At 44.3% G+C, this 23,296-nt stretch overlaps 1 protein-coding gene across 1 annotated transcript in view; it reads left to right on the forward strand.

Moving 5' to 3' along the window:
* LOC310771414 (uncharacterized protein) overlaps positions 1-23,296 on the forward strand; it is a gene marked incomplete at its 3' end in the record, with an annotated part of 57,029 nt that overhangs the window by 8,517 nt on the left and 25,216 nt on the right. Inside the window, exons 10-15 of the mRNA XM_083631910.1 lie at positions 6,102-6,290; positions 7,202-7,300; positions 10,007-10,154; positions 12,924-13,037; positions 15,633-15,748; positions 19,760-19,846. Coding sequence (XP_083488036.1) covers positions 6,102-6,290; positions 7,202-7,300; positions 10,007-10,154; positions 12,924-13,037; positions 15,633-15,748; positions 19,760-19,846 — 753 coding nt within the window. The remainder of the gene's footprint in view (positions 1-6,101; positions 6,291-7,201; positions 7,301-10,006; positions 10,155-12,923; positions 13,038-15,632; positions 15,749-19,759; positions 19,847-23,296) is intronic.

Raw genomic sequence — 23,296 nt, forward strand, 5'->3', positions numbered from 1 at the left:
TTTTATATTGTTTTTCTTTCTTAGTACTCAGTTGTTTTTATGATATTTTACGATTTATGATATCCTAGTTAATCTAGTTGATCTATCCACCAGGACCTTGAGTTCATATTTCGTTCCCTCTCATGTTTCATGTTTTGGAATGACAATAAATATCCTTGAACTCTTGAACCATGTGCCTGCAAGAGATGCTGTGTAAGGGATCCCACATAGGAAGTCCATGAGAAACCAGCCGGGCGAGTCACCAGTCGCCTCTAACCTCATTGAGGTAGGCTAGAAACGGGTCCCAGATAGTTGACATTTTTTTAAGTTAGTTGGTCCTCAGAAACCTGAGTCTCTCCATCCGTATAACAGAGATCATGTCCGTCAACCACAATTGAAAAGAAGGTGAAGAGGGGGACTTCCATTCCTTCAGAATGAGCTTTTTTGCAACAGTTGTCCCCTGTGTCAGAGACTGTTGCACAGCTGTAGGGAAGTTCAGAGAGGACTCCAAGCAGCCGAAGATGGCGAGTTCCGCCTCCGGATGAAGGGTTATTTTGTAGGCCTTGGAGCAGGGGTGGGCAATTATTTTTCATGGGGGGCCACATGAGAAACCCAGATTGTTGCCGGGGGCCGAACAAATATTGTCATGCCGTAACCCATGGATGGGTAACGTTGATGATAGAGAGGGCCACAAAAAATGTCCTCGCTACCAGGTTTTGCTGAGGGCCGAACGGCGCCAGCGCGAAAAATTTGGTGCATTTGAACTGAAGCCAGGTTTAGAGGAATAACTAATTTTAAATTAACAGTTGTGATGTCATTATTCAGTCTTAACCACCAATATTTGATCCTTTTCTCACTCACTCCTATGTCACCACCTGCTCTCAGGGCTTTAAATTAACTTGTTTGACCACCTGCCAATATGGCTGCTAGATTTTAAAGTTACCAGCCAATTAGAATTTCCACTAGCTGAAATGTTTTTCTTGAAATATGAGTGGGTTAATTTAAGCATAAGTATCAGTAAGTGTCCCGGGATGATCAAAGCCTGTGTTGAGGGTCACACGAACAAAAATGCAGTCTTGAAGCTAAATAAATCCAAAACCAATGAGTTATTTGAGTTATTTAAATTTCTACTTCAATGTAGCTACTTCAAATCGTGAAGTTTGCAGACGACACAGCAGTCGTGGGGCTGATCTCGGGGAGCGACGAGACGGCCTACAGAGAGGAGGTGGGGGCCCTGGAACAATGGTGCCAGGACAACCACCTCTCTCTGAACGTCTCCAAGACCAAGGAGATCATTGTAGACTACAGGAGGGGGGGGGGGCGCACACCCCCCAATCACCATCAACGGCACAGTGGTGGAAAGGGTGGACAGCTTCAAGTACCTGGGAGTCAATATCCACCAGGACCTGACTTGGGCCGGCCACACCGCCACTGTTGTCAAAAAGGCCCAACAGCGAATACACGGACTCAAGCGCCTGAAGAAATTTGGGCTAAGGAAAGAAATCCTCAGGGACTTCTACAGAGGCACCATTGAAAGCCTGCTGACTGGCGGCTTCACCACCTGGTACGGGAACTGTACCACCATGGACCGCAGGGCGCTACGGAGAGTGAGACGCGCGGCCCAGCACGTAACAGGATGTGAGTTGCCAGATCTGCATGAACTGTATAAACAGCGGTGCCTCAGGAGGTCCCTGAAGATCATCAAAGACACAAACCATCCCCACAACAGCCTGTTCTCCCTGTTACCCTCAGGGAGAAGATACAGGGTTCCGAAAGCACGCACAAATCGCTTGAGGAACAGTTTCTTCCTGCAGGCCACGAGACTCCTTAACATACACAAATAGTGTAGTAGCCGTACTGTACCGTACTGTAGCTGCTACCATTACGTATGTCTACTGTTTAATTGTATGTTTAATAAGGAATATGCTATTTGCACCTGTATGTCAAATATGCCGAATTTAAAACGCCGAGTTTAATTGTATGTTTAATAAGGAATATGCTATTTGCACCTGTATGTCAAATACGCCGAATTTAAAATGTTTAAGCACGTCTAAAGTATGCACACGACACGTGCACCTATGTGCAGTGAATATGCCACTGTCTCTGACTTGTCTTATCACTATACTGCCTTATTGCTTGTTGTGTCTCTTGTTGTTTTTGCACTCATATGCCCTGTTATATTTGTACTCTGTTGTAAACGGAGTCCACAGCACAAGAATTTCACACGTGATACTTGTACCATGGAGTGACAATAAAAATCTTGAATCTTGAATCTTCAATGTAGCCTTTTAGCCTTTTAGTAGGGGCGGCTTTAGCTCAGGAGGTAGAGCGGGTCGGCCAATGACGCAAGGGTTGGCGGTTCGATCCCCGCTCCCTCCCAGCTGCTGTCGCTGTGTCCCTGGGCAAGACACTTAACTCCCGATGGTGTGTAGGCACCCTGCGTGGCAGCCTGCCGCCATCGGTGTATGAATGGGTGAATGTAGACTATCTACTGATTGTAAAGCGCTTTGGATAAAAGCGCTATATAAATGCAGGCCATTTACCATTCATAAAGATTATTGAAAGATATTCCATATTCCAGACTGAAATGCTATAACAGAAGTGGAGTATTGGCCAGAATATGACATGAACATTTGGACACTTATTCAGCGGGTATCTTGCATGTTGCGTTCAGGTGCACTGTGTGTAATTTTTTTTTTTTTTTTTTGCAATTCCATCGCGGGCCACACAGGTGGCGATGCGGCCCGCGGGCCGTATTTTGCCCATGTGTGCCTTAGAGTACCAATCAAATATTTTGGCCCAGAATCCCGTCAATGAAGGGTAGAACCAGAAGGCATGAGACAGAGTGTCCTCTGACACCTGACACCTGTCACATAGTGGTGAGACAGAGGGGAAGATATTGTGCAACTTATGCTTAGAATAGTGAAGACGATGAGCGACTTTAAATTGGATCAGCTGGTTTCTAGTATTAACTGAGCAGAGTTGTATCACAGAGAGTCCTACCACATATGTCAGAAAGGAAAGTCTCGCGGCAGGAAAGTCTCGCGGGACTTGACGAGAGTCGGCTGGGCTGTGTACTGACTTGACGAGAGTTGGTGAAAGTCACCCCGAATGAGGAAATGAGATCCCTGTAAAGAGTAGTGGAAATAGCCCGGGGGTGAATAGCACTCTGATGTTTCTTTAGGGGTCATATAATGACGATATGGGTAGAACACGGGAAGAAAACTGTCTATTTACATGGAGGAAGAGCACGCTGCCATGTGGCCCCGACAGAGCGCATTCAAGGATTGGCTTGGAGTACTATTCGATCACAACAACGCCTACGACGGTCCAAATCGCTGCGGAGAACACTGGGTGAGTCGTCAGATAATAATTAATGTGAGGAGAGGGCTCCAGGTAAAAAAAAAATGAAATTCTCCTTTAAGTATTTCCGCCAAATATGTCAGGTGGTTTCCATGAGCGTTTTGACAGGCGTTATGACCCTGGCCTAGGGGAACCAAGGGCCACAGCAAAAATACAATGGGAGACACAGTTGAAAGCCAAAAATATTATATTTATTAATTGAACCCAAACCAAACTAACTAAAAAGAACCATGAGATGTGAGAATCAGTAAAGTCAGTGGTGTAAAGCGTGTGTGCATGTGTGTAATGTAGGGTGTGTGGAGTGTTGCATGGAGTAACCAAAATGATGAAGTGAGTGCAGGGTGGTGAGGAGAAAGGAATCAATCAAAATCTAAAGTCTCAGCCAGGAGGGCAGAGCTTTAAGCAGGGAGACACACAGGATCCCGGGCCCCGTTCCAATACCCATACTTGTACTTCTTTCTTGTAGTATGTACTGCCGCTGCCCTCACAAAGTATGGATTGTAGTGTGCAGCATGCATGCAAAATGCATACTATTGGGACACACTACATCTGTCGTCACATGAGCTTCCTGAACTCCGACCTCTTGCTCACTTCCGCCGACGTCCGCAGCGCCACATTTTTTTTTTTTTTTTTAATTCAATAAACAAAGTCTGGCAGTAACAAACAGTACATTATACAAAAAATTCTGACTAAACATTTACAAAATTGGAACAGACAATCAAATAAACAAAATAAAATAAATAAAGCAAAAACATTAAGTCAGAGTTCTAAACAGGAATCAAGATATGCATGTTTTGGTACACACCATGCTTGTTTGGTTTTAACATATTTCAAGGCTTTCTTAAAGTTAATTATCTCATTCATGAACACGCAGCTCAGTCAGTGCGACGTAACTCCAGTAGGTGGCGGTAATGCACAAAAAGTTGTTTGCCAACCGCCATAAAACATTAGAAGGAGAAGAAGAAGACTTCCTGCTGCGCAAAGGATTGTGGGGAAGATTGGCTGGAGCAGCATGCATCGATGCATACTCCGAAATAGGAGCTGATGTAGTACAACATCCTGGTACACTTGGCATACTGCATCTGACATACTATGTATTGGGACATACTAAATCTTTTTTTGCCTACTAAATAGTATGGAAGTATGGGTATTGGAACGGGGCCCAGGTGTGCTCCAATGGGCTACATGCAGAACTCCACTACTTCCTGAAATTAGTACAGCTTCTTTATTTCCTGTCATCACTATTGAACTGATTAATGTCAGGTGTGCTGCAGTCACAACAATGATCAGGCACACCTGATTCATCAGTTCATCCAATAGTGTAGGACAGGAAATAAAGAAGCTGTACTCATTTCAGGAAGTAAAGAAGTTGTGCATGTAGTCTATTAGCCTGATGACAGCCTCTGCCCTCCCAGACTCCTGAGACAAGCAGAAACACAAGAGTAAGAATCCAAAGCAAATCAACAAATCATATAAGTAAAGGGAAGGTGCAAATGGGAATGTGAAACATAAATATAAACAGGGAACTGTCACAGTAGCCAATGTGGCAACAAAACAAACATGCACGGACTGACTGGTTGAATGCGAGACAGTGACACTACAAAGTTACACTCATTATCCAAAAAGGATTTTGAGATCTACCAGTAGACACCCTGAGATCTACCAGTAGATCCCAATCGACTGGTTGGGTAGCCTGGTTAAAACCATCCTGAACGTGATCTCACATTGTGTTTTGCTCTACTTATCAAGCTGTCCACAGTCATTTCAGTGCGTGGGAGTACTTGCCTTGACAGATAACTCCTTCAGCTAATCAGAGTCGGATCCAGTCAAATCCAAATCGACTCGGAAGAATGGCGAAAACGTCATTTACGCAGAGAATCTCTGCTGGTACAGTGGAATCCGCTCATAGTGATCACGGTTATAGTGATCAACCGCTTATATTGTTCAAAAAGCTTGGTCCCGAATCATTCCTATACACATGCTTTTTAAATAATTCGCTTATACTGTAGTGATCAATACTCCGCTTATAGTGATCATTTTGGGCCTTGTCCCACCTGAGAACAATGGAATGTTTAAAACCACAGCATTTTTTTAACTTACAAACTGGCAAAAAATGAGCCAACGAGATACAGCAGTGATACTCTGTGCAAGTCTGTCTGTATATGGAGAGATCGCGGCATCTCTGTCTGTGGAGAGATGGCAGCATCTGTGTCTACGCGAGACAGCTGGAGGCCTAAGTCACTGTACGGATTTTTAGAGTCAATAACATTCCTTTATATGTACTTTAATGTAATACATGTACAAATGTAAATTAGATGGTAATCTACATGAGAAATAAAGATAAAGAAAAAAATCTGTTATAATGATAATGATCCGCTTATATCGATTAATTTGACCCGTCTTAAGGTGATCACTATAAGAGTGCACTGTACATACTCTTGTTCTTGTTGTATAACTGCACTTATATGGCTGTTTACTCTACTAACGTTAACATTACTGCTCATTGCTTCGGGAGCTGCAGAGCCATGGGAGCCGCCATTACTGTTTTGCCAGTGGCGTCTGTGATTGGTCGGTTATGTTGTCAACTACGAGGGAGGTCTTTGATTGGCCTGTGCACTTTGTAATTTCTGAAAACGCCCGCCCCGAGCTGGAGGCCAGATGGTCCCGCAGAACGAAACAAAATGTGAGTTCATGTGATGGGATGGTTTACCAGGGTACTGGTTGGGCACCACTGGCCTAAACAGCCCTTCTCCCCTCAGTTCAGCTCAGAGGGCTGTGGCAGCAGCAAGTCTTGCCTCAGAGAGCCGGCCGGCTGTCGTCCCGAGGTGGACTCTCTGTGCTTCTTCCTGTCGTTCAACAGCGAGGACGCCGGGAGGAGCGTGACGTTCGAGCTCAGCGGCCCTGCCCAAGGCTATGTGTCCTTCGCCCTCTCCCTGGACAAATGGATGGTGGGTTACAGGTTGTATTCCCTAACCGTGCTATTATACCCCCTTTATCATACCCCCTTTATCATACCCCCTTTCCACCAACTGGAACCTAGTGCTGGTGCTGAGCTGGGAGCACTGTGAGCACTTCAGCAGAACCCCCAAGTTTCAGAGCCTGCTTAGTTTTTCGGGATTTTGAAACCTAATTTTATATACTGTGTCATTTTTAATCATTCAAATTTGGCTGGGTGGTTAATAACACATTTTTATGTTGTGTGACAAACACAAAACACATTTATTTTTGGTTTCCAGGCGCTTTAATCAGAATCAGAATCAGAATCACTTTTATTGCCACAGTATGCAAGTTACATATGAGAAATTTGTCTTAACACTGACGAAAGAAAGATGCTAATGTTAGCTTTTGTTGTAAACTAACAGCACAGACAGAGCCGAGTTCACATTCAGGCCGATTGTGTCTGAATTCGCGTCCACACCAAGCTGCGTAAAAAAAGGTGGTCTTCTTGGTATTGTTAGGGGTATCATAGTACAGTTGGGTGTTTTGGATAAAAGAGGTATCATAGTACGGTTTGTTGTTTTGGATTTAAGCGGTAGTATCATAGTACGGTTGGGTGTTTTGGATAAAAGAGGTATCATAGTACGGTTGGGTGTTTTGGATAAAAGAGGTATCATAGTACGGTTGGGTGTTTTGGATAAAAGAGGTATCATAGTACGGTTGGGTGTTTTGGATAAAAGAGGTATGATAGTACGGTTGGGTGTTTTGGATAAAAGAGGTATAGTACAGTTGGGTGTTTTGGATAAAAGAGGTATCATAGTATGGCTGGGTGTTTTGGATAAAAGAGGTATCATAGTACGGTTGGGTGTTTTGGATAAAAGTGTCCCCCCACTTGCCTGAGTGTTTACGTTTCTGCCTCTAGGGGAATGATGACGTCTACCTGTGTGTGAACGATGCAGGCAGAGTGACCATCAACCCTGCGTATGTTTCTGGGCGAACACACCCTGAGCTGGCGGCAGAGGTGCTCACACACACTCACAAGCATACACACACGCACACATACATGTACAATCTCATTGTAAATTTGAAACAAAACGGCGGTTAATTTGAAAACCTCGCTGCCTTTCCAACGTTAAACACAAATAAAACAACTTTAACAACATCTTTGGTTATTGTTAGGACTTTTAATGTGACTTAGACACCATACACTGAAGCAACGCTCAAGCAATGCTGAAGCCACAAGTTTCATTTCAGCGTCCTTGTTAACAGGCGAGGCTGTTCACACCAGCCATGCTCAAGCTGCGCTGAAGCGATCGTTCAGGATTCAGTTATATTTTCCTAGCGTGAAGCGTGAAGCTGCCAGGCATGAAGTCAATGGAAGTTGTGGGTGGGGTCAAGGTGCGCCGACTGAGGAAAAGAGAAGGCTTCTTGTGTGACTGGTTTAGCGTGAGCTCAGCTTCAGCATGGCTTCAGCTTCAGCTCTCCTTCTGTTAAGTGCCTGGTGTGAACAAACGCTTAAGCCCCAGACACAATTGGCTGTCGGCCATGTCTGGGCGTCTGTCGCTCTAGTATTTGCGGTGTGTCCTGCACCGTTGGCTCTAGTCTGCTTTGACGCCGACTTTTCCAGCTGATTCAACATGTTGAATTGCTGTCGGCTCATTGGTGAGATAAATCACTCTGATGGCTGGTCAGGGGTAGCCAAGCAGGAGAGAGGGCGCACAAAACATTCTGCTTATTTTCCAACTTTATCTCATCTGATAATTCCAAAACATATTTGATATGATATTTTACATTTACATTACATTACATTACGTCATTTGGCAGACGCTTTTATCCAAAGCGACTTACAATAACACATTTTTTTGTCAGCAACAGAGCAATCAACTATGGAGCACAATCGATGACAACTACAACTTCTGAAGGAACAGTGGTACAAGTTTAGGTTAGTGGTACAAGTTTAGGTTAGTTTTTTTTTTTTTTTTTAAATAAAGAAAGAGAGAGAACGAAGTTAGATCAACAAGGGCCCAGATGGAGCCTGAAAAGGTGAGTCTTTAGTCTTTTCCGAAAGATCAGCAGTGATTCAGCCGTCCTGACCGAAGGTGGAAGCTCGTTCCACCATTGAGGTGCCAGGGACGAGAAGAGTCGAGATCGGGATGAGCGACTTTTGAGCCCCCGTAGCGAAGGAGGGGCGAGGCGACCTGCACTGGTGGAGGAGCGAAGGGAGCGCTGAGAGGTTTGGAACCTGACCATAGATTGCAGGTACAGGGGAGCTGACTTGTGTACTGCCCTGTAGGCCAGTACCAGTGTCTTGAATTTGATGCGGCCCGAGATGGGAAGCCAGTGGAGCTCCTGGAAGAGGGGAGTGACGTGAGAGAATTTGGGTTGGTTGAATACCAGATGGGCTGCAGCGTTCTGAATGAGCTGAAGCGGTCGGATGTCAGTGGCAGGTAGGCCGGCCAGGAGCACGTTGCAGTAGTCCAGGCGGGAGGAGACAAGAGACTGGACCAGGAGTTGAGTCGCTTCTCTTGTGAGAAAGGGACGGATTTTGCGGATGTTGTAGAGAGAGAACCTACAGGAGCGTGCTGTAGCAGCTATGTTGGCTGAGCAAGACAGCTGGTTGTCAAGGAGCACCCCAAGGTTCTTAGCTGTTTGGTACAGTACAGTGGTGTTGTCAATGGAGATGGAGAGATCTGCGAGAGGGCAGTCTTTTCCTGGGAGGAAGAGTAGCTCTGTTTTACCAAGGTTGAGCTTGAGGTGGTGGGCAGACATCCAGTCGCCAATGTCTTTGAGGCATGCAGAGATGCGAGCCTCGATTTGAGTGTCGGAGGGGGGAAGGAAAGGAAAAGCTGGGTGTCATCAGCATAGCAGTGATAAGAAAAGCCATGAGAAGAGATCACATAGGCAAGAGATCTGATATAGAGAAGGAAACGTAAGGGGCCCAGGACTGAGCCCTGGGGGACACCGGTGGTAAGAGGACAGGATCTGGAGAGGGACTCTCTCCATGAGACCTGGTATGAGCGGTTCGAGAGGTAGGAAGCAAACCAGGAGAGTGCAGAACCTGAAATGCCGAGGTCAGACAGAGTGGAAAGAAGGATTTGGTGGTTGACTGTATCGAAGGCAGCAGACAGGTCAAGGAGGACAAGAACAGAGGAGAGGGATGAGGCCTTAGCAGTGTGAAGGGCCTCTGTGACAGCAAGAAGAGCTGTCTCAGTGGAGTGAGAAGCCTTGAAACCGGACTTTAAATGCATAAAATAAGTATTTTATGACTTTTGAAGCGTTTTCTGAAAATCGCGTTAAAAACACATTTATATTTCAAAAGTGATAAAAGTGATTAATGTTTGTGAAGATTATCCTGCTGAACACAAATTACCACACCCATAAACTTTTGTTAACCACAGACCTTATTTTATGCATTTGAGTGAAATCCCCATTCTAAAACCCCATTGATTATGAAACAGCGAAGTTTGTGTTCAGCAAGATAATCTTCACAAACCAGGACCACTTTTATGACTTTTGAAGCGTTTTCTGAAAATCACGTTAGAAAAACGCATTTACGCTTCAAAAATCATTTCACTTTTCCCTTTATGAACCAGCATGGTGGCAATTTCTGGGTAAGCCTACAAAAATACATCATCTCTGCGGTACACTATGCCAACATTTTATTCTGGTGAGCAGGCTGACAGCGCAGTGGTTGTGTGCTTTTGTGTGCTGTCCTCTCTGTTGTCAGGGGGTGCTGCAGGACCGGGCCTGGAGGCTGGCTGATGGGGTGATCCAGTGCCGTTTCCATAGAAACACTGTCCTCCCGCAGCTGAAGAACAGGTTCGACTTAAACAAGAGCTACTTCCTGTTTCTGGCACATGGTAGAGCTCACAAAGGTAAGACACTGGGCCCTATCTTCGCAAATGCGCTAATTCGCACTTGCACGGTTTTTAGCGCCGGGTACTGTGCAAATTGGAGGTGTGCCAAAGCCCTCTGCTATTCTCTGTGCCCCGCAAAATGCCTGTGCGCTCTGCGCAAAAGCATGCTTAAGGCAAGAATTATTCACAAGTGTGGCTAGCCTGGGTAAACCCAGCCCCCACGTGACCTGCTCTCAGACAGACCCTGCTCACTAGGTAGTGACTGAGAGCAGGTCTGAGAGCAGGTCACCTGGAGGCTGGGTTTACCCAGGCTAGTGGCTATGTGCTAGCTGGGCTTTACATCAATCAAACCAATCAGATTCCCATCTCCCATTCCCTTAAAGGGCCGTAGTATCACGGAGGATTAGTATTAAAGGGAATCCATTTAATACCGTTTGTGTGATGGATGCTGTAATCTCCATGCATAACTTGGACATCTCAATACCATATACCAATAACAATGTTAAATTGCAGCTTTTAATTAATGCAATTCGGGTTCTTTGGGTGACTTGTAAATAGAAAGTGTTTGCCATGGAGAAACAGGGACATTTCATTGACAAAAATAATTTTGCAAGTATAGGCTATACAATGTCTGTGCTTTCTGCAGAGTTTAAATGCTGGGTTTCTCAGTTCATTTTGCACTCCCTCTTTGTATTTGTTCCTGTTTATGTTTTCAGAGCACATCTGGTTTATAAATCGTTTGAGTATTCCCAGTATCTCTCTCTCTCACACACACACACACACACACACACACACACACACACACACACACACACACACACACACACACACACACTGTACACACCATGCCACCTGCTATTTGGTGTGTTTTTCAGTGCAGTAATTGTCACATGCAGCTGCCTGGAGCGGCGGGCATTTATGAGAAGGGGGAAAATGACGAATGCTGGCAGAAAAAAAAAATAGATACTCAAAATTCTCTGATGAATTGTTGAACTAAACCTGTCGGATTTAGTGTAAATAAATCAATAGAAACAAATATAAAAGCTGATAACATTTATGGCACACACACCGTTCCCACTGTATTTTAGCTGTGCCGAAATTAATTGCACACTTTTCATAATGTCCTAGGTCTAATAACAGTTTTTTTTTAGGTCGGGTCTGTCTCAGGTGTGTTCTATGTGACAATGGCGGGCGAGCTGAGCTCGGTCTGCTCTATTCTATTCTATTCTATTCTATTCTATTCTATTCTACTCTATTCTAGTCTATTCTATTCTATTCTATTCTATTCTATTCTATTCTATTCTATTCTATTCTATTCTATTCTATTCTATTTTATTCTATTTTATTCTATTTTATTATATTCTATTCTAAACTATTCTATACTATTCTATTCTATTCTATTCTATTCTATTCTATTCTATTCTATTCTATTCTATTTTATTCTATTTTATTCTATTTTATTATATTCTATTCTAAACTATTCTATACTATTCTATTCTATTCTATTCTATTCTAATCTATTCTATTCTAATCTAAAATATTCTATTGTATTCTATTCTCAACTATTCTATACTATTCTATTATATTCTAATCTAAAATATTCTGTTGTAACTTGTATTTTATTCTAAACTATTCTATACTATTATATTATATTCTAATCTAAAATATTCTATTCTATTCTATTCTCCCCTCCTCCTGGTTAAAGGAATTCATAATAGTTTGTTACATCATCACAGTCTCAAGCAGGTTGGGTTGGGTTGGGTTAGATTTTTTAGGACCGTTGAGAACTCTAATCCAAGAATGGATTTGCTGTATCCTCACTGTCCTGGGAGCACCGAGGCAATAACACTGGTTATTTTTTTGCGCTAAGAATAATAAATAAAAAATATTGCGCATTTGCTCATTTCTAGCATGTCTTGCATGCTTCGAGTGCTCATGCAGCTTGCACGGTCGTCTGCTCAACTGCACATGCGGCGATGTGCGCAACGTTAGAAATTAGTGTGTGAAGCGCAAAATATTTCTAGTTGCAGTAAATCTCCTATATCTCTCTTCTTAGCCCTGACTTTTGCACTCCTTATTTATGTTTGCTTCTAGCTAGAATTTAAGCTTATGCACTCACTGTAAGCCACTGTAAACTAAATACCTAAAAGATTTTAATACAACCACAGACCGTGACTGAGAGAGTAAAAGGTCTCTGGATGTCCGCTGGGTTTTTCTCAGGTGTTGTACACAACTCAAGTCTTTTGAATGAGGCTGAGGTGGCTTTGCCCATCCCGGGTCAGTCGTATAGAGTTCACCAGCCACGTGACGTCTCCAGCCCCGGAAGAGAATTCCACATTCATTTTCTCCATAGACAGATAGATTGAAATTTATATTTTTTTCTCTGCTTTTATTTGTTGTTTTTGCTCCAAGTTAAATAGTTTATGGTCACTCACGATTCAGTAGGTTGCTGGTTGGCTTGGTTCCAGCCTTAAAACGTGTTTTATAGGGATTTTTCAAAATGTCTATGGAGAAAATTAATGGGGAATTCTCTTCTGGGGTTGGAGCTGTCACGTGACTGTTGAGCTCTATTTAAACATGACTAATCAGGCTTTCAATGAGAATGTCTTTGTGAGTCAGTTTGCCCAAAATAGACTGCGGTTTCCTCTTGTCGCTTTGACCAGTTGTTGGAAAACACTGCCAGAAACCAATTCAGTCAAAACCTGTTTTTTTTAAACAGGAAATGTAGTGCAACCTTCCTGGACATCTATGACAGTTTTTGTGCTGACATGTCATCCTCCTCCACAGGTTTCATCCACAGACACGCCCGCCAGCCACTGATCTCCACCAATCAGAAAGTGATCAGCGGACCTCCAGAGGATCTAATTGGCTCACGCTCCCCGCTGCTCATCAAGCTCCATGGTTGGTTGACAAACATGGTCAAAATTAGACTGATAGAATAGTTTGCTGACAAAAGATCATTGCCTTAATATAAAAAGTTGGATACTGTAAAGGGCATTCAACAAGTCCTTATCATCCACCTCCAGTGTGATATATATGATGCAGTTTGATTGTTACATATGAATTGATCACTGGTTGTCTATGGAAAGCCCTTAGCCTGAGTTAATTGTATAATGCTGATATAGTTAAAATTGGCTAAGTGGGTGGTGTCTGTCTGTCTGTCTGTCTGGGTGGTCTCAGTCAAGATTTGTGATGGAAGTGATGTCACTCGGGCAGTTGTGTGTGTGTGTGTGTGTGTGTGTGTGTGTGTGTGTGTGTGTGTGTGTGTGTGTGTGTGTGTGACTGTGTGTGTGTGTGTGTGTGTGTGTGTGTGTGTGTGTGTGTGTGTGTGTGTGTGTGTTGAATGCATTTTGCAATTGCCCAACTCTGATGTCACTTGGGCAACTGTGATCCTCCTATCTTTATTAAAATTGGCTAAGTGGGCAGTGTCTGGGTGTCTGTCAGTCACGAAAGTGACATCATCAGTGAGGTGGGTGATGCTGGCTGCGTGGTGTTTGCATCTGTCCTCTCAGGTGTGTTGATGCTGGCTACGTGGTGTTTAAGTCTGTCCTCTCAGGTGTGTTGATGCTGGCTACGTGGTGTTTGCGTCTGTTCTCTCAGGTGTGTTGATGCTGGCTGCTTGGTGTTTGCATCTGTCCTCTCAGGTGTGTTGATGCTGGCTGCGTGGTGTTTGCATCTGTCCTCTCAGGTGTGTTGATGCTGGCTACGTGGTGTTTAAGTCTGTCCTCTCAGGTGTGTTGATGCTGGCTACGTGGTGTTTGTGTCTGTCCTCTCAGGTGCATGTTGATGCTGGCTACGTGGTGTTTGTGTCTGTCCTCTCAGGTGTGTTGATGCTGGCTACGTGGTGTTTGTGTCTGTCCTCTCAGGTGTGTTGATGCTGGCTACGTGGTGTTTGTGTCTGTCCTCTCAGGTGTGTTGATGCTGGCTGCGTGGTGTTTGCGTCTGTCCTCTCAGGTGTGTTGATGCTGGCTGCGTGGTGTTTGCGTCTGTCCTCTCAGGTGTGTTGATGCTGGCTGCGTGGTGTTTGCGTCTGTCCTCTCAGGTGTGTTGATGCTGGCTGCGTGGTGTTTGCGTCTGTCCTCTCAGGTGTGTTGATGCTGGCTGCGTGGTGTTTGCGTCTGTCCTCTCAGGTGTGTTGATGCTGGCTGCATGGTGTTTGTGTCTGTCCTCTCAGGTGTGTTAATGCTGGCTACGTGGTGTTTAAGTCTGTCCTCTCAGGTGTGTTGATGTTGGCTGCGTGGTGTTTGCGTCTCTCCTCTCAGGTGTGTTGATGCTGGCTGCGTGGTGTTTGCGTCTGTCCTCTCAGGTGTGTTGATGCTGGCTACGTGGTGTTTAAGTCTGTCCTCTCAGGTGTGTTGATGCTGGCTACGTGGTGTCTGTGTCTGTCCTCTCAGGTGTGTTGATGCTGGCTGCGTGGTGTTTGCATCTCTCCTCTCAGGTGTGTTGATGCTGGCTACGTGGTGTTTGCATCTCTCCTCTCAGGTGTGTTGATGCTGGCTGCGTGGTGTTTAAGTCTGTCCTCTCAGGTGTGTTGATGCTGGCTATGTGGTGTTTGTGTCTGTCCTCTCAGATGTGTTGATGCTGGCTGTGTGGTGTTTGCATCTCTCCTCTCAGGTTTGTTGATGCTGGCTGCGTGGTGTTTGCATCTGTCCTCTCAGGTGTGTTGATGCTGGCTGCGTGGTGTTTGCCTCTTTCCTCTCAGGTGTGTTGATGCTGGCTGCATGGTTTTTGCGTCTGTCCTCTCAGGTGTGTTGATGCTGGCTGCGTGGTGTTTAAGTCTGTCCTCTCAGGTGTGTTGATGCTGGCTGCGTGGTGTTTGTGTCTCTCCTCTCAGGTGTGTTGATGCTGGCTGCGTGGTGTTTGCGTCTGTCCTCTCAGGTGTGTTGATGCTGGCTACATGGTGTTTGCGTCTATCCTCTCAGGTGTGTTGATGCTGGCTGCGTGGTGTTTAAGTCTGTCCTCTCAGGTGTGTTGATGCTGGCTACGTGGTGTTTAAAGTCTGTCCTCTCAGGTGTGTTGATGCTGGCTATGTGGTGTTTGCATCTGTCCTCTCAGGTGTGTTGATGCTGGCTGCGTGGTGTTTAAGTCTGTCCTCTCAGGTGTGTTGATGCTGGCTATGTGGTGTTTGCATCTGTCCTCTCAGGTGTGTTGATGCTGGCTGCGTGGTGTTTAAGTCTGTCCTCTCAGGTGTGTTGATGCTGGCTGCGTGGTGTTTAAGTCTGTCCTCTCAGGTGTGTTGATGCTGGCTACGTGGTGTTTAAAGTCTGTCCTCTCAGGTGTGTTGATGCTGGCTGCGTGGTGTTTGCGTCTGTCCTCTCAGGTGTGTTGATGCTGGCTACGTGGTGTTTGCGTCTGTCCTCTCAGGTGTGTTGATGCTGGCTGCGTGGTGTTTGCATCTGTCCTCTCAGGTGTGTTGATGCTGGCTGCGTGGTGTTTGCGTCTGTCCTCTCAGGTGTGTTGATGCTGGCTGCGTGGTGTTTGCGTCTGTCCTCTCAGGTGTGTTGATGCTGGCTGCGTGGATGTGGATGGTGAGCACGGCAATCCTCATTGCACGACACTTCAGACCCCTCTGCTCTCACACAACGCTGTTCGGACAGCGGCTGTGGTTTCAGGTGAGAGCACCCCTACCTGCCAACACTCCCCTTTTTTGTGGGAGCCCTTTCTTCAATGTTTGGTAGTAATCAGTAATATTATTACGGTAATGTATTACTTCTCCCAGTAACGAGTAGTGTAAGGGATGCAATTTCCAAATACAGTAATAATATTACAGTTACGCTCTATGCTCTAAGGATAGATCCTGATTTGTGTATCTCTTTGCAAGGCTATTGTGCAGGTTCAAGAGGCCAAATGGTTGGGTGTCACCCTGGATGGAACACTTTCATGGTCAACTCACATTATTAATATGGTTGCTAAAATGAGTAAAGGCATTTCCATCATCAGAAGCATTTTTTTTCCAGAGATAATATTTAAAGAAGTAATCCAATCTTTAGTCTTACCACATTGATTACTGCCCAACAATCTGCTCTAGTGCTTCAAACCAAGAGGTTAATAAGATAATATAAGATCCAGACCGATATACATGCATGTGTGTGTGTGTGTGTGTGTGTGTTTAGTCAAAACAGAGCATCCCGCCTTACTCTTCACTGCTCTATGGGGGCCAGTGTGGAAGGGATGCATGCCAGACTGTCATGGATGAGGGTGGAAGAGAGTCTGGCATGCAGCCTAGTCCAATAGGAACATTTGTGCCATAAAGGCATAAATAGGATTTTCCTGATGTGCGGTTGTATGTAGTAGAATGCAACCGGCACAGTCCTAGTTTGGAGAAATGGAGACCGGCTGTGTCAGGCAAGTAGAGCTGTGTCTGCTGAGTGGGAACAGTGACACATACGCAAACACTTATCAAGTTGAGGTAGTCAGTAGTCACAGTCATTCATACTTATCGCCTTTTAGGCATACCTCTCAGGGCATAGCACCATGCAATAACGAAGTGCAAAAAGTAAAAAAATAATATTCTAGTGCAGTCAGTTACGATACTACTAAATACAAATACATCACATATATTACAGGCAAGCAAACAAGCGATTGTTAGACTTACTGTACATGTTAGCAAACAAGCAATTGTTAAAACTATACATAGGCAAGCAGGCAGATATTAGAGCATGTGAAATGATCTCAGAGCCCTCTGTCTGACCTCAAGGGGGAGCCCATTGATCAGTTTAACTGATAAAGCAACAAATGAGTGCTTGTATCTGTTGCGCTTACACAGAGGGACCCTGTATCTCCTACCAGAGTTCATCAGCACATACTCAGAGTTCAACACATGTGCTTACACAGAGGGACCCTGTATCTCCTACCAGAGTTCATCAGCACATACTCAGAGTTCAACACATGGGAGGGGTCAGACAAAATCTTGTTGGCCTGCTGATTGTTCAAAGATCTGGGGGTGAGCATTCCCATAATCTTCCCTGCCGTTTTGACCAGACTACATGTTTGAGATTTGGATTTGACCGTTTGACCGTCCAAACCAGCTGGTGATGCCATAACGTAAAATGGACTCTATGGTCGCTCTATAAAAAATCAACATAATGTTCCTACAGACACCAAAAACTCTGAGCCTACAAAGAAAATGGAGGCGCTGATGGATTCTTGCACAGACACTTGTCACGTGCGTGTGCCAGTTAAGATCCCTATCAAAATGGACCCCTATAGGTACTTGTAGGAGGTGACTTGCTTGATGTCATGGCCATGTATGGCATATGGCACAGTTTGCACTTTTTTGCGGACACTTAGCTGGCTTACTTTGGTCGATTTTATTTTCCTCGTATGTCACCAGACTTGTTTTAGGATTGAATTATTGTTTTTATTTTCTTTTTAATTATTTACCAGATTATTTGGTTTTTATATTTTTATCCTGATGAGTTACAATGCACTTTTGAGGCCGTAATTTGGTGTGCTGCGCTTTGTTCCAGTGCCGCAGGGAATAAAGTCAGCCAAATGTATTGATTTGTTGTCTTCTTTCCCTGTGACATTGGCACAGATTGCACTTTACTGCGGATACTTAGTTGGTTTACTCTTGGTGACTTTAATTTCCTCATATGGGATGTCACCAATATGACTAACAGGATTAGTTCTGTTGGCCAAAGCCAAGTTGTCTCACTTGGTGGGGACTTAGTTCCCCCTCTGGGGACATGAGTTCATTTCTCTGTGCTGTTGGAACCAAACTCTGTGTATTGTCCATTGTTGATGTTTGTGTATCTGTGTTACTGACACTATATGTAAGCAGTTGTACCAACCTTTGTGCCTGAAACAAATTTCCCCTCGGGGATAATAAAGTTAATCTCATCTCATCATCTCATCAACCGTGCTGTGATCCCCAATTGACCTGGGATCCACCACAATCTCCTCAGTCTTACGTACATTCATCTTTAGGTGATGCTCATCACACCAGCCCACAAACCTGTCCACTCCAGCTGTATGGCTACTGATGTTAGAGTTGTTTGTGAGTAGACTGATGAGGATAACCTTGTCATCAGATAATTTTACAACAAATTGATTGCGCTGGGAGCTGACACAATCATTTGTGCATAAAGTAAACAAAAAGGAGGAATTGACAGATCCCTGGGGGGCCCCGGTAATGCTTACTGTTGTATCAGAAAGCACTGAATTAAATTTCACCTGTTGTGGCCTGTTAGATGAAAAGGAAAAGTACCACTTGATTAAAAAAGGATTAACGTCTAACTGAACAATTTTTTTGAGAAGGATGTCTGGATGGATTGTATTAAAAGCAGAACTAAAATCAATAAAAAGCAGTCTGGCATATGCAACAGGACTCTCAAGGTGCTTCAAAATAAAATGCAATAATGTGGAGATCGTATCGCTCGTGCTGCGATTCCTTGTATAGGCAAACTGGTACTGGTCTAAGGATGGCTCCACCTCCCTACGGAGCTCTTCTGTTCCTTTCCTTCAGAGGTCAAGGCCTGTAATCATTATTCTCTTGGGGGCGGGACTTTTTGGGAACTGGGATTATAATGGATTTTTTCCAGAGCTCTGGCACCGTGTGTGTATCTATGGAGAGCTGGAAAAGACGATGCCAGGCAGGTGTGAGTTCCTCAGCAAATTATTTGAAAAGAAATGCAAACATGCCATCTGGTCCTGTCGCTTTGTTAGTGAGTATGATTTAAAAAACCTTGGTAACAGAACCTTTGTCTATTAACTCATTGAGTGCCAGCCACTTTTGGAGAACGGACGCTCCCAGTGCCAGAGTTTCAGAGCGTTTTCAGTGATTTCTCGAGGCCCACAGAATATTGTGTGATATTACTATGTAAACACCGAACACGCACAAAGAACGTGGAGACTCTCTTCTATCATCAGCAAAAAAAAGTTTATTTATATCATTTTCCGTTCTTTAGTTATGAGCCGGAGAAGATAGGTTGTTTTGAGCAAAAAGAGGCGTTTCAGCATTGCAGAGTAGTATTGGCAGCAGTGGTAGTTTGGTAGCTCTCCGGATCCGCTGTCTGATGCCACCTCTCTTGCCCTGCTTCTTGGCCTTCCCAGCATGGCGAGGGGCCGGTCCGGGTTGCCGCAGTAGCTCCGTCTGGATGTTGCTCAACAGGTTAGGCGGTGGTGACACTCCGCATTCCCGCAGTTGTAGAAGCTCGGTCCCACTGTACGCTAGCTGTCCAGCGTTGTTGAGCCCGCGTGCTAAGCATTCAGCGACCCAGCTATAGGATTAGCCACGCGATGAGTAGCCGCTCCATTCTCCCCCAATTAATTCCACACGCATTCATTTTACAGTCCAGACTAGCACACAGTCTCAGTAGGTGCAGTGCACATTGCGCCAGCCGAAAACAAACGATAAATGGGGACGACACGAACAAACAAACAAAGTGCAGCAGCCCTCCTCCATGTCGCCAGCAGAGCAACGCCATCCAAGTCTCCACAAGCCCTGACATGCCATGTTGACTTGAAAACACATCATTTACACCCTGTTTTTAGCTGAAGTCTGCACTATAGCCTGGTGCTTGAGGAACAAATTGAGCAGTTCCAGCTGCACATGGCTATACACTGCAAATAAAGTGTTCTGCTATGTTTTTTCTGTTCTCTCTATCCGATCTGTACTGTAGGTTCATCGGAGCGTGATGGTCTCGGCTGTGGGCCTAACTGCTGTGGCCTTCACCCTGCCTTTCATATACAGGAGAGGATGGAGCAAGGTAAGGAAGTGTGTGTGTGTGTGTGTGTGTGTGTGTGTGTGTGTGTGTGTGTGTGTGTGTGTGTGTGTGCGCGCGCGCGCATATGCCCGCGTGCCCGTATGCCCATTGAAGGCACCGAGGTCATGACCTTGGTATTTTCACTTTTCTTTTTTTTTCTTTTTTTAGAAAATAGCTCCGGCCCCCAGATATATTCATCTGTCATTGATGTTTTAAAGCCCTCATAAATAACATGATATATGACATAGTTGATCAGAAATGCAACAATTTGCTTCCTCTCTGGGTGCTATATAGAAGGAAGAGACATAACTTACCACAACGTTCACATTTTGCATTGGGGCTAGACTTTGGGGACAGTTCTATTGAAGTGAATGGGTAAGTAACTCCCCTGTAGTGATGTTTGTGTAGATGGGCCATTGTATTTAATTGAGCGGTATTCTGCCATACAGTATGGGACCTGTATGCAGAATATATATTATGTGGGGAGACATTTATTTTTTGTATCATTGTAAAGCAACAGCACAGTAAAGAGCATATTAATCTAATATGATGTATGTAGTTCTTTATAGATAGCCTCTTAATTTAATCAAACCATGTGTGTGTGGCCATGTGTGTGCGTGCGCATGTGTGAATCCATTTCATACCCACCCCTCCCCACACGTTTTTCCACCTGTCCTCCCATCTGTCTAACTGGCAATCAATCCCACACACACATCTCCCCAACCCCATGTGTCATGATGGCTTGTTCTTGTGTCTGTGATTTTGATTATTTTTCAGTATTTCATTTTTAAAATTTTATTTTGAGGCACATTAATAGAGGATAAGGCCAGTTTTTTTTAATGCATTTCTTACCATCAACACATCTTATGAAAATGAAATCAACGATGTGTTTGCTCTACTCCGTTCTGACTTTCTGACTTACACGTACCGTTTTTAGCCGTCAACCCGGAAGTCATTGGCTCCAAATGTAAGCTAAAAACCTTGAATTACAGCTCACAAACACATAGTTTACATTTTTTAAATCGCTAACTGTTACCTCGAAAAGTCAAGCTGTTAAGTAGTTATTACCAAATCAAATTCAAATGGGAGCAAATTCTTCATTAGGCCAGGCCCAGGGATTATTTTATGTGTTGAGATGGAAAACGTGTTTACAGCCGGCTTATTAAAGCCCCATTCAGTAAGTTTTCCAAGTTTTGCTATTGGGGAAACTGCGCCCTCTGGGTCCAATAGTATCGATAACGATATCGCTGTTCAAAGTCAACAAAACACAGCGCCAGAAAGCTCTATGTACATGTTGTGACATCGGGTATTCACCACGTGATGAAATAATAATCCATAGTTCCGTGAAACATCATTTTCGTAGCAAATCTGAATCGAGTTACTTCCTTGTTTTCCTGAAGACAGCGCTTCCGCTGTACAGCGCATGCGCGCACCCTTTTCTTTTTTCTTTTTTATTGCCACGGGACGTGGCAGACAAACTGCTTAGTCCCAGGGCTGGCCAATGGAGGGCGGTGTGGGATAAATAAACTCGAGAGTCTCCCTATTACAAGTCAATCTACCATGTCCTGTGACTAAAAAGCTCTTATATTACAGTAAAAAAAGTCAAAAATCTTACTGATTGGGGCTTTAAGTTGTTGTTGAAAAAGTTGGCTGGCCCGGTGCATCGCAATGATGAAATATACTGGCCAGGGCAACGGCATGGTTCTCTGACATAAATAAATAAATAAATAAATAATAATATTAATAATAATAATATTAACAATAATCATAATAATAATAATGTGTGTGTGTGTGTGTGTGTGTGTGTGTGTGTGTGTGTGTGTGTGTGACTATTATTAAAAGTTATACCTGCTGAGACATGGCTCCAACCGGCTACATGGACAAGACTTGCTGGCAAAACAAAATCATTGCTGATGTCATTTTCATAGGATTTGTTGATGTAAGAAATTTATTAAAGATGCAGTGTTTCGTTTTTGGTGGCATCTAGTGGTGGAATAAAATTAACGGATTTGGCAGAAATTGAATGTAATTTTCAAAACTATATTTTAATTGTGGATAATCCCATGAAAATAAGAATTGTGTTTTCCACTTTTCCTTACCTTAGAATGAGCCTTTTATATCTACATAGAAGCGGGTGTCTCCACGGAGGCCACCATGTTGAATTCAATGCAATAGACCCCTTGGGCCCTATTCTCCCACAAGCCTTCGGCGCTAAAACGGGCCTTAAACGCAAAAAAACGTGCCTTGCGCCTGTTTTGGGACGATATCAATATGGCTTTAGGCTGCCAAATGCGCTTTAGGCCGAATGGGCGTGGCGCAGTCCCAGAATGGGCCAAAGTGGGCGTGTCGGCGCTAACTACCGGCGTAGTGCTATCTTCGCACCTGGCCTACATTTAGCGCTTTGCGCCTTTGAAAACCAGGCCTATTCAGTGCGCCAGTGCACTTGTGCCTCTCCCCTGTCACCCTTCTCTGTCTCTCTCTGAAACCAGGCCTATTCAGTGCGCCAGTGCTCTTCTGCCTCTGAGTCACCCTTCTCTCTCTCTCTCTGACTCCCTCGCTCAAACAGACACAACACATAGCAGCACCCAGCTTCCCATAGGAAATAGCAGTTGTAAGTTTACTGCCTGTGAATGTCCACTCCCAGCATGCAATTGGGTCCTCCATTTCGCTACTAAATAGCAACCAAATGAGCCGAAATAGATATAAAAGGTAGATCTAAAATAATGTGTAATGGTAAGACAACCTGCAATTGTCGAACATTTCAATATTGGACCAAATAAAACATCGAAATGAAACACCACCCTATGTGAAACATATATGTCCTCTTGAGCCTATATATACCCCTTGTGGGTTTAACGTGATTTAGATAAGTGACAGCGGAACGCGCTTCTGTGATGTGCTATACTGTGATGTCCGCTCCAATAACTTGGCCCTACTTGACATTTAGTTTTACAATAAAAACACATTTATGCAATGACTTTACATAATGTAGGGTATATTTATGTGCATCGATCATTCTACCTGCAGCAGGGGAGAGAAAACGATATCTTTCTGGACAAACTTTCACCAATCTAATAGGCTATATTTTTCTAGCTGATGCGTTTAGTACATTATTTTCACTTTGATCTTGCTATAGTGTAGCGTATTTACATGCTTGCAGTATTGAAACTGCAGTTAGATTGGTTTGAGAAGCATAATAATATGGAATAATAGCCTATAATGCAGTCAGACAGACAGACTGGATGAAGGGAGGGGGGGGGGCAGAGCGTTTGGCTTTCGTCTGGTTTTGCGGGATCACTGGAATTGGAGCTAAAAAGGCAAGCGTGCGATTCGTTTATTGCAGTTATCCAATGAGCATGACGGTGCATAATTTTACGCTTAAAAGGCGTGGTTGTAATGGTTGAGGCTGCGTCTAGCGCCAGCACGACGATATCAAGTGCGCTGGTCCACGCC

This window comes from Poromitra crassiceps, assembly GCF_964638095.1.
Source record: "Poromitra crassiceps genome assembly, chromosome: 2".
Taxonomy (NCBI): Eukaryota; Metazoa; Chordata; class Actinopteri; order Beryciformes; family Melamphaidae; genus Poromitra; species Poromitra crassiceps.